This window comes from Tamandua tetradactyla, chromosome 2 (assembly GCF_023851605.1).
Source record: "Tamandua tetradactyla isolate mTamTet1 chromosome 2, mTamTet1.pri, whole genome shotgun sequence".
NCBI classification, from domain to species: domain Eukaryota; kingdom Metazoa; phylum Chordata; class Mammalia; order Pilosa; family Myrmecophagidae; genus Tamandua; species Tamandua tetradactyla.
The window spans coordinates 217,071,356-217,087,848 of NC_135328.1; the positions used below are offsets into that span (position 1 = coordinate 217,071,356).

General features: G+C 37.4%; 1 protein-coding gene, 1 long non-coding RNA gene and 1 pseudogene across 10 annotated transcripts in view; 1 reads left to right on the top strand and 2 right to left on the bottom strand.

Moving 5' to 3' along the window:
• RERE (arginine-glutamic acid dipeptide repeats) overlaps positions 1-16,493 on the top strand; it is a 636,739-nt gene that overhangs the window by 504,343 nt on the left and 115,903 nt on the right. For all 9 annotated transcript variants that reach the window (XM_077151415.1, XM_077151419.1, XM_077151416.1 and 6 more), the window contains one exon: positions 2,325-2,423. In XM_077151415.1, coding sequence (XP_077007530.1) covers positions 2,325-2,423 — 99 coding nt within the window. The remainder of the gene's footprint in view (positions 1-2,324; positions 2,424-16,493) is intronic.
• LOC143674976 (uncharacterized) overlaps positions 1-16,493 on the bottom strand; it is a 95,012-nt gene that overhangs the window by 49,706 nt on the left and 28,813 nt on the right. The gene's annotated exons all lie outside the window — the stretch shown is intronic.
• Positions 11,229-14,896, bottom strand: LOC143674972 (histone-lysine N-methyltransferase SETD7 pseudogene; annotated as a pseudogene).

Genomic DNA, 16,493 nt, shown 5'->3' on the forward strand with positions numbered 1-16,493 from the left:
GAGTTTCATGAAACCGGAAGCCAGGAGAGAAAGCTAGCAGATGACACCATGTTCGCCACATGCCCTTTCAGTTGAGAGAGAAACCCTGACTGTGTTCGCCATGTGCCTTCTCACTTGAGAGAGAAGCCTTGAACTTCATCGGTCTTCTTGAACTGCAAGGTATCTTTCTCTGGATGCCTTTGATTGGACATTTCTATAGACTTGTTTTAATTGGGACATTTTCTCGGCTTTAGAACTGAAAACTAGCAACGTACTAAATTCCCCCTTTTTTAAAAGCCATTCATTCTGTTTCTGGTATATTGCATTCAGGCAGCTAGCAAACTATAGAACAACATTCATTACAAACATCCCGCACTGTACCACCACTCCAAAGCAGGATCCAACATTGGTTGTTGTGAGGTGTTTAGTTTTAAGATAGTTGACTTGCTGTTATCGTTAACTTGTAACCTTGATTTCCTTGTTTGGTTCTGATTTAAAATAAATTGATGCCCTCTAAACTGGAAATTTTAATTTTTAATATTTTTAATTTCACCGAATGGGCAATGCAAACAGTTATTTGTGACATCCCTTCCAAAAGCAGTTGAATCATTAGAGAGATGATAAACCTGCTATGTACGTGTCAAATGCTTATTCATTTCATTCAACAAATACCGATTATGGGCTTATTAAGTGCCCTGCCCTGAGGTTACAGCAGTTGCTTGGGAGGCAGTCTATATGTATTTCCCATGAATCTTCTAGAGAGTAAATACAGGGCTTTCCCCTGTGGTTCTTTAGCTCTTTGCCTATACCTAGGTGATAGGAATTATTACAAATTACTTGATCTTGTCATCTTTTATCTGTTGTATCTCTACAAAGCATTCCACCATGTGTGAGTTTCTTGGGAATAGGAACTGTGATTTATTGAGGTTTACATTTACTGGGTGTTCAGTGAATCCTTATGAATTGTTCAAGTTAGGAAGTGAAACCCGGTAAAAAGATCAAGATGTCTACTCCAGAGGGCAGGGATTTCTCTGCCTATTTTGTTCACTACTGTAAACCCTAGTCCTAGTCCATTCCCTGAAACTTAATAGGTGCTCAGTTGACATAAGGCTTATGAGTTAAAATAAACTGAGATTTAGTCTTAGGTTGGTCCTACATAGGGATAGTAGTTGGGTTCATTTATTTATTTGTTCTTTTACTTGTTAATTTAACAAGCATTTCTTAAGTATTACCTTGTGCAGAGATCATCTTAACCAAAACAGATACAGTTTTTTTGTCAGAAGAGTAGATATGTAAAAGAAAGGTAGATTTCCATGAAAATTTTGGAGGGACAGCTATAGTTTTGGGCAGTACATTGAGCAAGAGGACCTTTCCAGGGACGCATCAGTGGTTCAGTGTTAAAATGTTCGCCTGCCATGCCAGAGACCTGGGTTTGATTCCCAGCCCATGCACACACACACACACACATAACACAACACACAAGAGGACCTTACTACCTGCTGCTTCTTTCCATCATCTACAAGTTTTGGACTTGAGAATTAAGAGTGGATGAGACCGCAGAAACCATGGCAAATGTATCTTTGTAAGGTAGAAAGAGGTCAGTGATGCCAAGAACTGCTGGAGGTTGAAAAAGAGATGGAGTGAGAAAAGGTCAACAGATTCAACCAGAGGAGACGTCTGATCCCAAAGAGATGTGTAGATAAACCAGCATTTTCCTTCACGTGAACTGAAAAATTAGCATATTATTATTGCAGTTTTATTTTCTTTCAAGGGCTTTTATATTTTAGGTACTTTAAATTGTTTTCAATAGAAAAACTTAAGAAATTCTGAATGGAAAAAGGCAGTGTAGTATGTCTTTACGCTACTTTGGGGAGAATGGAATAAGAATAGAGATCACACTGAGTTTGAGTCCTCGTTCAACTACCTACTGGCTCAATGTGGTGAGCACCTTTACCTGATCTTTCTATGCCTCAGTTTCCTCATCTGTAAAATGGGGTGACAGTAGTTCCTATCCTGTAGGATTAAATGAGAAAATAACTTCCTCATGTAAGACCGTGAGCACATGGAATTCACTGTGCACTGTACCAGGCCACATGTTCAACAATCCTATTCCTATTCCTATTGTCAGAATGTCCCTGCCTTACCTGTCTCTCTCCCAGACCATCTGGATGTGGGACGATGGTTGGGATGAGAACAAATTACCATTCTGACTAAAATAATTGAGAATCTGTGTGTCCTTCATGATTTTTCTATTAAAGAAAGTAAGTACAGGGCTTGTCTTTATTGATTTTCTTCCAATTCTGTTATTTGGTACAGTTGACTAACTAAGATTGTTGTTGTTTTAGCTACATGAAAGCAGTTATGATGCTGGCAAAGCCCTGCAGCGCCTGGTAAAGAAGCCTGTGCCCAAGCTTATTGAAAAGTGCTGGACCGAGGATGAAGTGGTGAGCATCAATGAGCATTTGCCCTCATGTTCTGGGCTTTCAGGGTTGTTTGCTTGATGGTGTGTGGGCTCCATGCTACTTAGGGAATGAAGTCCATTCAGGAGAATCACCATCCAGGACATCCATCAGTTAAGAGGAGAGAGCCTTGAAGCCTCCTAACTCTACAGAAAGACTTGATTTTAGTACACTTATGTTCCATAACTGATGGGAAAGATTTTCTCAAGTTTCATGGAAAGATAAGAGAAGTTGGTAGTTATTCTTAAAAACAAGTAATTTTGGTTGGATAGTTGGTTTTTTATGCAAGCTGGATTTTGATACCTCACTATCTTAAGACACAGGCATGTTAAAACCAACTGATACATAACATGGTGTACAACTGATGACTTGTTTTATTTTGAGGGCTGGCAGGACTCTTAAGCTACTGAACAATATTAATATTAGTCAAAAGCTGAAACTATAGACTTGAATAAATACATTGAATTTTACATGACCATTCTGTTGCTATGGCACATTAGAAGTAGAGAGGAGAGAGAAAAATGTGCTCACAAATACAGATTTGCAAATTCACAGATTCCTATCCCAGCAGACAAGAGTTTTCGTGAAACTACACCCCCATCTTGTGACATTTCAAAGGTACTGCTGTAAAAGGCTCACAGGTTTCTTCTGTTTTTGAGTTTGCCAGCTTGATATTTGCCCTTCAGATTGAATGAAATTAAGTTGAAGGTCGGCACTGATTCTCACATGGATTGCAAGTTCCTTCCACATTTAAAAATATGTTAAAGAGTGTTGAGAAATTTGGGGTGCTTTACTGAGCCCACTCTCTTTTATTTAGTTAATAATATTCATTGAGTGCCTACTAGGTGCCAGATGCTGTGCTAGGAGCCATGTCCAGAAGAACACAAAGTCCTTCCTCTCATGAGTCTTATGTTTTAAGGGGAAACCATCTGTAAATCAATATATGTCAAGTGATGGTACATATGCTGAGATTGAGTAGAGTAACGAGAATGAGGCATCAGCCATGAGAGGGGGTGCTGGTTTAAGTAAGGATGTCAGGAAAGGTTTGGTAAGTAGCATTTGAACAGACACCTTAGTGAAGTGAGAAGAGAATTGTAGGTCTTAAGGTGAAAGTATGCTTTGCATGCTCAGGAAATAGGTAGGGATGTATTAGGAGTATAGTGAGGAGGAGGTGTAGTAGGAGAGGTGAATGGTGTAATGAGGTGGGATGGGAGCAGATTGGGTCGGGTACAGCCTGTGGAACTAGGGTCAGGACTTAGCAGTGTGCTTTGAATGAGTAGTTTTAGAGCAGAGAAGAGATTTGATCTGACAGTGGGGATCACTGTGGCCTCAGAGCGGAAAGGGGTCTACAGAGGGCTATTGTTATAGCCCTGGCAGAGACTGGTGATACTGTGGTATGGTAGTGGTGGTGGTAAGAAGTGATGAGAGCCTGGATGTATTTTGAAGGTAGAGCCAGGATGGGGGCAGGGTGGTGGGGGGAGTTGAGAGGAATAGAAGAAGGGGGACAGACTAAATGGCAGCAATATATGGACTGAAATGGCCTTTGAAGGTTTGGTAATGGAATGCTGGTTGAATAGTAGTTATAAACCTTTCATTTTATCAGATTTATGATGAAGTTAGTCTTTCATTTTATCAGATTTATGATGAAGTTAGGGTAGCTATTTTGAAATTAAATCTTACCTGATTAGTCAGGAGATGAAAATAATCATTAAACCTTCTTTATTTTTTTCAGACAGTGGCCAAAGTGAAAACATTTTACTCAGCTATTTTGAAAAGTCATACTGATACTGTTTTTCACCTTAAACCTGTTTATGTGGGGAGATAAGAGATTAGATAAAGTATTTTAATTCTACAAAAGATTTTTAAAAATATTTATGAAACAAAGATATAAGAAGATGAAAAGGATGCTTTCCAAGATTTGTTTCACTCTTCTTAGCCTGGCAATATCATGCTGTTTAGACCCTTTTTAGACACCATGTATGTAACATGACAGTTGCTTCTAATCTTTACTCTTCTTTAGTTCTTGAGCATCTCTCCCTTCTGTCTGCATTTCCTATTGGTACCCCTCTCTTTCTCTCACCTCTCTGCCCCTCTGCTTTATTGTTCCTGCCCTGCTGTACCTCCCTATTCCCTCAGACCTCCCCAGCGCCTCCCTAGCCATGACTGTCCTCTCTCACTTTCTTCATTTCTTCCTTGACCAATCATTCCCTCTGGAATTTTGCAAACGTGTAGCACCAAATCCTCTCTTCCTGCTGATTTCCTTTTCCTGCAGCACTTGCTTGTATCAGGTAAGATGTTTACTATGTCCGTTGCTGCTTGGGTATTTCAGCAGACAGTGGAATGGAAAGAGGAGTCTCACACATCAGAAAGAGTCCAGCTTTGTTTTAAAGGAATAAAATATAACTCAAAGATAGTGAATATTCTGAGTACAGAATAATGATCCTTGACTGTGTCAATAAATCTTTATCAGTTTGGGCTCATTTTTATCACGTTTGCTTCTTGTTGCAGGCTGTTTTGAGGAATGTTTTGGCAGTTATTCAGCTCTTGCAGAGCCTAAGGATCAAACTGTTCCCTTATTTACAGGAAATTAAACTTCACTTTCTAAATAGAGAATGATTGAATAATTCATTGATAAGCTAAAAGAAGCTTCTAAAGAATGCCAGCAAATGCATCCAAATAAAATGTTTGAACAGTTTTATGTTGTAACAGTGCAATCTCCTCTTTACTTTAGTCCAGTCTTGGCTACTGTAAAAACACCTGATCTGTACACATGGGTCCCTTTGTTGAAGATATCACATTTCTCACCCCAGGAATCACAGTAATAAGCCAAACAGATGTAGACAAGCTAAAATTAGTACATGTATCTATCTCTCTTCTTTTTTCCTCCCAGTCTTCTGTATACTTGAAACATTCAAGTTATTTTAAGCTTTGTTGCCTCTTCTATTAATTTGATCTGACTACTCAACTCCTGTCTAAAATCATTGAAGTTGTTTTCCTTTGCATTTATATAAATACTTTGAGTAGCTGCCACCTCACCCGTATGATAGGGTTGGTGGACTGAGCACCTAAAGATGTGAAACCCCCTTTCTCCCAGCTATATGTGGACAGACAGGAATCCCTTCCTCCTAATGCTGGTAGGTCCTTTGCTTTGACTCTTACACAGACTACTTCCCTCTTTTGCCTATTCAAACGCTAACTATTCTTCAAGGCTTAGCTCATTTCTTCTGCCCATCCCACAACCATTGCTCCCTCTTCTGACTGCATCTCCCATTTTCATCATTGTTGGCATTTACTCATTTGCCTCTTCTTGCTATCTTTTTGCCCTGATTACCAGCTTGATTGTTCCTCACAATCTTTATTTCGGAGTTGATTGCTTCGTTGCTCTCCTCCCTGTAAACTAGTTAAGGGTAAAGACAGTGTCTCTCCCTTTTAGGGCTACCTCTTTATTCAAGACTATTCTTTTAAAAAACTCTTCACTATGACTAAGATTGTCTTTAATACATCATTGAACACTTGTAATTGTTAATAATTATGAATCAGCATCAAAGAGAAGGCTTTCATATGCATCCAAAGCTGGCCTTGTAAGTTTTACCTCTGGAAAAATTCCCAAGTTAAGAACAACAACAATAATACACCCAACCTCTTTTTCCTCGTTTTTCAAATAATCACCAGTTTTTTGAGATCTAAAAATTACACAGTAGGTGCCCAATTTCAATCTCAGTACTTCATCTGACTGTATATAGGCATGGTGTTTTTAATTGAAATTGCTTTGGGGCTGAGATACTCTAAATCTTGTTGAAATAAAGCAAAAATTGTGCCAATTTCTGTCAAATCCTAGACTTTTTGGAAACAGATGAACTCTGCTTTTGTGGAATGATGGTGAGAAACACATTGGTAGCTAGCCTGTGGAAAAATCTTTCACATTAAATAAACTGGGTCATATCACAGAAGCATTTTTTAAGAAATGGCTAGGGAATTTCATGACACTTATCAAATACCACAGTGTGGGCAAGGGTGGAGCCAAAGTAAATGGTTGCTGGGTATGAGAGTTTTATTAATGGTTAACCACTTTCCTTTACATTAGGCCAAAAGTATTGTTCCTTTACAGGAAGTCATTCAGATAGCAGAATTTATGAAGAGAAAGAGGAGGAAATACAAATCATAACTTAAACAACAAATAAACAAACTCTAGACTATTAGGTTTTTAATTAAACATGATGACCACATTTAAATATAACACAAAGGCCCCAGGCTGAACTGCACCTAATCCATACAGATGAAGTCACCCTTCCATGCTTGGGTAGTTATTAATTCTGTTTGTTTATGCATGCAAGCTGAAGGTAGCATTTGCTCCTGTTGTATTGTTGCTAATTGCACTGGGATTTCATTTCATTGCTGCTTGATACTGTGCTCTTAATTAGCATTCAGCTTTTGATTATGGAAATCCTGGGGATGAATTCTTGAGTCTTTTTAAAATTCAGGGCCTGCATTTAGCTGGTAGAGTAGGGGAGTTTGCAGGGTGTTAAGACTGGATGCTCCACCGAGCCGTGCATTTCACCCTTTGCTTCCCATTTGGCTATGTTTGGTTTTTGAAATTTTCATGTTGAATTAGCTTTCAGCAAAAATCCAGATGTTGCACAAGGTGAAGATTTTGTTACTTACGTTTCCATTTTATCTTGGGTAATTACAGCTTTTATCTTGAAATACACTGCCCTTTAAATATTTTATACCAATTTCCATGTAATGCTTTGAAGTGAACAACCTAGATACACATAACTTCTGCAGTTTTAATCCAAAGATAGCTAATTCTTGGTAGTGATAAAGTTTAATTGGTTATGTGCATGGATTTACAAGTTCATAAATTTTAAAACATGTAAACCTGCCTTCCATTAAAAGCTCAGTTGATCATAAATATAAATGAAAATCCCTCTTTTAAAAATGGCATGTCATGGCAAGCTAAATTTCTGAATATTTGTAATCCAGTGAACCTGTGAGTCTGATCAAGGAATTACTTATACAAAATACACACAGGTATTTGCAAGGCATCTTTCCCCAGAAACATCTTCAAATGTCTTTGTTAGGTGGTTTTTTTTTGAATGTCTGCTAGAGAAAAACCTTGTTTTCATTGTACATCCAGGCATCTGGATGTGCTGGAAGACAGAGCTGCTTAGTGGGGCAGCAATATGATGATTTTTTTTCTAATGCAGTGGATTTTATTTACTATTTGTGTGGTAGCATTTAGAAATGCTGTAATTCACAGCAAAAAAAAAGTTAAGTCCTGTAGTAGCAGGAGGTTGTAGAGGTGAAAGCAGTGTGTGGGGGTGGGGGGGGGGGGTGGGGAATCATGACTAAGGGAAGAGACTTTCCCAGCCTACAGTTACCATCACGTGGGTTTTAAGATATCCATAATATTGGTGTTTAGTTTGTAGATTGTATCTGCAGTATAAGGGGAGGCTTAATTGTATGATGTTTATTTTAGGAATGATAAAACTTTCAGAAAGTTGCTGTTTTATATAGTCATTCAAAGAATGCCAACACTAGAAGGATCATATTAGTCACCAAATATGAATTGGTTCATTTTCCTCTTTTTAAAGTGTTATGTAACTATCCCTATTGTTAGGACATCATAATAAAAAAAATTAATAGGATTTCAAAATTCACCACTACTATACCATCATTGAAATATAACAGTTTCCTGATTTCTCATTATCTTTGGGTCTTTGTTCCTATGCATACATGGTTTCATGTAGGTTTAATATATATATTATTTTGCATGCATGTAAATTGAATCATAACATTGAAATTCATATTTTCAAAAGAAATTTTCACTTAAAAATTTTAAATTCACTTAGAAACTTTGCTAAAACTGAATAAGGACATGCTGTACTTAGTGTAACATATCATAAATACTTAGAAAATTTTAAATTGAATCTAAGTAGATCTTTCTCTGTGCTCTACTGATTAATCTTCCCCCATTTTAAACTTAATTGGTGCTGTTACTCATGAGCAACTTAATTCTTGGATCTGAGAATAGGAAAATAGGAGAAATATGAATGTTTGACATATTACTTACATAAATGTTGATCTTATATCTTATTATAGTCCTTGGTAAAAATCAGTCCTTAATATTAAAAAAGCAAAACAGATTCAGGTGAAATTTGCTAATGTTTCAAATATTAATGAAATTAAGCTATTTTTCCTGTGATTAACTCCCTTTGGCTTTTGAAGTAAACCCTTGTTTATTAAAGAAGTCAATTCTGTGGATAGCCTGGGGTTTATTAGTGGTCCTTACAGAAATGAGATAACAAATAAAAAAAAAATTATATGTGCAGAAAAATTGGTGTAAAGCAATCAGTTTTGCCAATGAGTTTGCAGAAAGGTGATATGTTTAACAAAGTGTAAAGAAAAACATTTTAAAATCCTTTAGTAAATGAGATTGTTCAAGTATGTGAGTGTGTGTATATATACACGTACATGTTTGTGTGTACTTACATATTTGGGCCTTGGTGCTATGGACAACAGAACAGAGGATCTAGAAAATAATTCAAGCAAACCCTGAATTATTTTTTGCTGCTTAAGGTAATCTTTTTAAACCAAAGAGCACTTTTTATGAGGTATTTTTCATTTTTGCTGGGGGAATCTTCAGTTTGAAAGATTAATAAATACTAGAACATTTGGTTATTGAAACCATGTTTTCCATCTCATTTTCGAGGGCATGTAAAAAAATGGCCATTCTTGATCATCTTTTCTCTGCTCATATTAAAAGAACTAACAAAACACGAGGGAACTTGAGAGACTGCATTTGTTCTCCCATAGATAAAGTGATTATTTTATAAAGGAAGAGTCTGAAAATGCTTTCCTTCTGCAGTTTTTTAGCAACAGAGCTGGAGTCCATGTTAATGTATATGCATATGCCATTCTATGTTTAGTGACAGTAGAGCCTTACATTTCACAGGTGAGACGTATTACCGTGGTAACTGGAGTGCTGGTAGATGGAAGAAAGGAGGTAAAAAATGGGTACCCTGCAATGAGAGGCTGCTTATTTAAAACTGTCTCCTTTCTCCTGGCATACTTTCATCTTAAATCTAAAGGCTGTCTGAGGTAGAACTAATAATGGCCTCAGTGGTCCCCTAATTACTATATTCACTAAAGTGATAGCCTGTTTCCTTTTTTTTGCTTTTTATTCCATAGTAGTGTTTTGGTATTCTCCCTCTAACGTTCTGCATGCTGCTCAGTGACACTTGTGGCACTTGCTTTAAGACATTTTCCCAGCATACCTTTATATGGATGGATTCTATATAAAATGTTTTCCACATGCATAAAGCGAAGTATTGAGATATTAGGAAATAGAATACATTTGGTGTTCATAACGAGAGATACAGAATTCTGAAATGGGCCTCAACAACTTAGCATGGGGAGCCAGAGTATCTTTCTAGCTTTGATTTCTCTGCATCTGGTGTTGGGGCTTGGCAGATGGAAAGCCTCCCCTTTCTCCGTAATTGTTAAATCTGTCAGAACGTTAAGATAGGATACCCCCTACACATTCTCCAGTCTTTTAGCAATAACAAAACTTAAAAGGATCATTTTCAGATCATCCTTTGAGACAGCCCAACTTCTTTGTCAACTTATTGTAACTTCCCAAGTTTTTGGCCTCGGAACAGCCTGATCTTGATGGTTTACAGAAAAAGCATGCATAGAATACAGGATTCCCGCACCCCCCCCCCCCAATTGTGAATACCTTATATTAGTGTGATACATTTGTTGTGATTAAGAAACATTTTTATAATCGAACCATTAACTGTAGTCCATGGTTCATTTTACACTTTACTGTGTTGTACAATCCTATGGATTTTTTTAAAAATATATTTTTCTAGTAATTTAAATACAACCTGAAATTCTCCCTTTTAACTGTATTCAAATATATATTTCAGTAGTGGTAAGTACATTCCCAGTGTTGTGCTTCCATCACCATAACCTACTACTAAACTTTTTCCATCAACCCAAGTAGAAACTGTGCAATTTAAGCATTAACTCCCCATTCCATACCCCACACCCCACGCCCTGGTACCCTCTATTCTAGTTTCTGGCAATGAATTTGCTTATTCTAAGTATTTCATATCAGTGAGATCATACGATATTTGTCCTTTCATGTCTGGCATAATTCATACAACATGATGTCTTCAGGATTCATCCATGTTGTCACATGTTCAGAACTTCACTCCCTTTTTTACAGCTGAATAGTATTTCATTGAGTGTATATACCACATTTTGTTGATCCATTCATCAATTGATGGACATTTGTGTTGCTTCCATCTTTTCGCAGTTGTGAATAATGCACCTATGAACATCAGTAGGAAAATATCTGAGTCCTTGTTTTCAGTTCTTTTGGGGATATACCTAGAAATGGGATTGTTGGGTCATGTGATAGTTCTGTACTTAACTTTCTGAGAAACCATCAAACTCTCTTCCATTGTGGCTGCACCATTTTACATACCTAGCAGCAGTATATAAGCATCCCTGTGTTTCTGCATTCTCGCCAACACTAGTTATTTTCTGTTTTTTGTTTTTCTTTAATAGTAGCTGTTCCACTGGTATCTCATACCACTGTGTTATGGTATCTCATTGTGGTTTGTTTTATAACAGCTTTATTGAGATATAATTCACAACTCTAAAATTCATCCTTTTAAAGTGTACAATTCAGTGGTATTTAGAATATTTACAAGGCTGTGTAACCATCACTACTATCTAATTCCAGAACATTTCATTGCTCCAAAGAAACCTATACCCAGTAGTAATCACTTCCCATTCTCACCCATTCCTCCCCCTGCCACTTCCCTAAGCATGTGGCAACCACTAATTTACTTTCTGTCTCTATGAATTTGCCTATTCTGGATATTTCATGTAGATGCACACTATGTGATCCATTGTGACTGGCTTCTTTAACTTAGCATAATGTTTTCAAGGTTCATTCATGTCTTTAGCACATATCAGAACATCAGTCCTTTCTAATGCCATTGATTTTACAGGTCTCTTCCAATACTGAGACCTCATACCCTATGCTTAGGATTTTATTTTCCCTCTTCCTTTCACATTATAAAAAGCTTCCCTAATCTTCTTCACTGGGCAGCATAATTTCAATTTTTTATTATTTCAAATAACGCTATCCTCCCAAATGATAAAATAGAAGGACACAAAAAGCAGCACCTAAACAGCAATTGCTAAACATAATATTTCCATGGCATTTTTGCTCTTCCAATCACTTTTCCATTTCTTAGCTTGTCAAGGCCAGAGAGTGGGTATGTTTATATTTTGTGTTTCAGCAACTAACCATGAGGCCCATGGCAGTGGACTGATGGTTTATTTTTTTATGTTGTCAAATTCAAGGCTAACCTTTATCTGAGGCATGATAAACACCAATAATATGCCTGTTTCAGGTCCAGAGACCTGTCATACTTACATATCACAGATGCAGTTTGCAGTGAAGGAGTGATTTGCCTTATGTCCCAAGGAGGCACAGTACTTGGATACATGGTTGTAGGGCTCAGGTACATCAGTGACAGTTTCTTCGTCGAGGGAGAGAGAGTGCTCTCATTAAAGGCCCAGTCCCTGCTATCACCTCTTGGTGTATAATTTGGACGCCATTATGAAAAGACATAACGGTATTAGGTCCCACTGCTATCTTTGAAAATAGTCCTTCTCCAGCACTGGAAATGAGAGATTCAGCAGCATACACCCTGTCTAATTCATAAGGATCTAAAAGAAGAACATTGGTAGAAATACAAGATGAAGTCAACTTACGAAAATGATACACTGAACTTCCAGGCATCAGTTCAAAATGAAACCTCTCTTCTTCAATGGAAATAAGGGTGGCCAGTTTTCCTTCTATCATCTCTCCATCAATGAATTTTCCATAAAGCACAGTCCTGTCTTCATAGGCTATCTTCTCTTCAGTCATCTCCCTATCTTCATTTACTTCTCCTACAAGACTACCTCCATCTGGGTAATATATCCAGCAAACGCCATGCAGAATGTTATCTTTATATTGCCCCGAGAAGATCAGTCTCCCATTGGTGAATCAGGCTGGACGATTCAGCTCACCGTCCACATAGGTGCCCTGGAGAACTCCCCCATCGTCATAAGTGTAAACTCCCTCACCCTGCAGGGCATCGTCTACATAATACCTTTCCAGGGTGCTGGCATCAAAGAAGAAGAACTTCTTGTGGCTATTCTTTTCTCTGTGAATAAAATTCCCCTCAAATCTGTCTATGGAGAAGTAGGTAACTGTGCAGAATGCGTAAGGTAATCCATCATCATTCAGGTGTCCTTTCTTTACCTCTTCCACCATTGTGCTGTCGCTGTTCATGGTGACTGGGTTCACTGCCCACCTTGGGGTCACATGACTTCTCCTGTCCCTCCCAGCGCTCCCCTCATTGTAGTTTTGATTTGCATTTCCCTAGTGGCTAGTGAGTTAAGCATCTTTTCATGTGCTTATTGGCTGTTTGTATTTCTTCTTTGGAGAAATGTCTATCCAGGTCTTTTGCCCATTTTATAAATAAGGTTGTCTTTTTGTTGTTGAATTATAGGATTCTTTATATATTCTAGATATTAAACCCTTATTAGATATGTGGTTTCCAAATATTTTCTCCCATTGTGTAGTGGTTTTACTTTCATGATAAAATCCTTTCATACCCAAAAGTTTTTAATTTTGATGAGGCCCCATTTATCTATTTTTTTCTTTTGTGGCTAGTGATTTAGATGTGAAGTCTACCTAACACAAAGTCCTGAAGATGCTTCCCTATGGTTTCCTCTAGGAGTTTTATAATTCTGATTTGTCTATTTTTGTCTTTGATCCATTTTGAGTTTATTTTTATATATGGTGTGAGGTAGATATCAATCTTCATCCTTTTGCATGTGAACATCCAGTTTTAGCACCATTTGTTGAAAGACTTTTCTGTCCCACTTGAGTGGGACCTGGCACTCTTATTAAAAATCAGTTGGTTAACCCTGCAAAGGATAGACTAAGCCTACTTAAAATTAGGCCTAAGAGTCAACCCCCAGAGAACCTCTTTTGTTCCTCAGATGTGGCCTCTCTCTCTCTCAGCCAGCATGACAAGCAAACTCACTGCCTTCCCCCTCTCTACGTAGGACATGATTCCCAGGGGTGTGGACCTTCCTGGCAACGTGGGACAGAAATCCTAAAATGAGCTGGAACTCAGCACCAAGGGATTGAGAAAACCTTCTCGACCAAAAGGGGGGAAAGAGAAATGAGACAAAATAAAGTGTCAATCACTAAGAGATTCCAAATATAGTGGAGAAGTTATCCTGGAGGTTATTCTTATGCATTAAATAGGTATCGCCTTTTTAGTTAAGGCATAACAGAGAGGCTGGAGGGAACTGCCTAAAAACGTAGAGCTGTGTTCCAATAGCATTGTTTCTTGAAGATGATTGTATAATGATATAGTTTTCGCAGTGTGACTATGTGATTGTAAAACCTTGTGTCTGATGCTTCTTTTTTCTACCTTATGGGCAGATGATTAAAACATTTGATTAAAAATAAATAAATAATAGGGGGAAGAAGTATTAAAATAAATTTAGTAGATTGAAATGCTAGTGATCAGTGAAAGGGAGGGGTAAGGGTTATGGTATGTATGAGGTTTTTTTCTGTTTTCTTTTTATTTCTTTTTCTGAATTGGTGCAATTGTTCTAAGAAATGAACATGATGATGAATAATCAACTATGTGGTGAAAAAAATTTCATATTGTGTGTTGATTGGTTTCATTAATAAAAATTCTTTTTTAATTTTTAAAAATCAGTTGGTCATAAATGTAAAGGTTGATTTCTGAACTCTGTGTTTGATTCTGTTGATTGATAATGTCTGTCCTTGTGTCAGTCCCAGGCTGTTTTGATTACTGTGGCTTTCAATATTTTAAAATCAGAAAGTATGGTTCCTCCAACTTCATTCTTCTTTTTTCAAGAAGGCTTTGGCTATTTGAGGCCCCTCACCTTCCGTGTGTTTTATGATTGACTTTTCTATTTCTGTAAAGAAAGCTGTTAGAATCTTGATTGTGATCCATGATGTATTTGTAAATTGCTTTGGATTGAATTGGCACCTTAACAATATTTAGTCTTTCAGTCCATGAACATGGAATGTCCTGCCATTTATTTAGGTCTTCTTTGATTTCTTTTAGCAGTGTTTCATAGTTTTCTGTGTACAAGTCTTCTTGGTTAGACTTATTCCTAGATATTTGATTCTTTTAGTTGCTGTTGAAAATGGAATTTTTTCTGTTGATTTCTCCTTTTGATTGTTCATTACTAGTGTGTAGAAACGTTACTGATTTTTGGGTGTTGTTCTTGTACTCTGCCACATTGCTTAAATCATTTACTAGTTTTGGGAGCTTTGTTGTGGATTTTTGATGATTATCTGTATATAGAATCATGTCATCTGCAAATGGGAAAAGTTTTACTCGCCCCCCCCCCCCGCCCCCGGCTAGAACTTCCAGTACAGTTGTTGAATGGCAGCGGTAACAATGGGTATCCTTGTCTTGTTTCTCATATTAGAGGGAAAGCTTTCTGTCTCTTACCATTAAGTATGATGTTAACTGTGGGTTTTTCATATATGCCCTTTATCATGTTCAGGAAACTTGTTTCTTTTCCTAGTTTTCTAAGGGCTTTTAACAAGAAGGAGTGCTGGATTTTGACACATTACTTTCCTATATCAATTGAGATATGGGTTTTTCTTATATTGAAACTAAGTAAAATTAATAATTGACTTTTCCATTCCTGCTGAGTAGGCTGTTGGAATTTTTATTGAGCTAGTGTTGAATCTGTAAATCATTTTGGCTAAAATTGACATCTTAATAATATTTAGCCTTCCAATCCAATGTGATGTCCTTCCATTTATTTCAGTCATCCTTGATCTTTTCTTAGCAATTTTTGTGGTTTTTTGTGTACAAGTTTTTTATCTTCTTGGTTAAATTTACTCCAAGATACTTGGTTCTTTTTTTTTTTTTTTTTTTTTTTTTTTTACATGGGCAGGCACCGGGAATCGAACCCGGGTCCTTGGGCATGGCAGGCAGGCAAGCACTCTTACCTGCTGAGCCACCGTGGCCCGCCCATACTTGGTTCTTTTAGTTACTATGGTAAATGGATTTTTTTTTCTTGATTTCCTCATCACCCTGCTCATTACTAGTGTACAGAAACACTACTGATTTAACATGTTGATCTTGTATCCCACCACTTTGCTGAATTCATTTATTAGCTCTAGTAGCTCTTTTTATCTATTTTTTTCTTTTTTACTTTCTCTATATAGGATCATTTCATCATTTAATAGTGAAAGTTTTACTTCTTCCCTCCCAATTTGGATGCCTTTTATTTCTTTTTCTTGCCTAATTGCTCTGGCTAGAACTTCAGGTACAGTGCTGAATAACGGTGGTGACACTAGGCATTCTTGTTTTGTTTCTGATCCTAGAAGGAAAGCCTAGAGTCCTTCACCATTTAGTATGATGTTAGCTGTGAGTTTTTCATATATGCTCTTTACTGTGTTGAGGAAGTTTCTTTCTATTCCTATTTTTGAAGTGTTTCTATCAAGAAAGGATGCAGAATTTTGTCAAATGCCTTTTCTGTGTCAACTCAGATGATCATTTGTTTTTATCCGTTCATTTTGTTGATTTATAGTGTATTAGGGTTCTTTAGAGAAACAGAATCAATAGGGAACACTAGCAAATATAAAATTTATGAAAGTGTCTCATGTGACCACAGGATTGCAGAGTCCAAAATCCACAGTGCAGGCCATGAAGCCGATGATTCCAATGGAGGGTCGGGATGAACTCCACAGGAAAGGCTTGCCGGTTGAAGAAGGAAGAGAGAGCCTGTCTCTTCTGAATCCTCCTTAAAAGGCTTCCAGTGATTAGATTGAGCATCACTCATTGCAGAAGACATTCCCCTTGGCTGATTACAAATGGAATCAGTTGTGGATGCAGCTGACGTAATCATGATCCAATTCTATGAAATGTCCTCATTGCAACAGACAGGCCAGCACTTGCCCAACCAGACAAA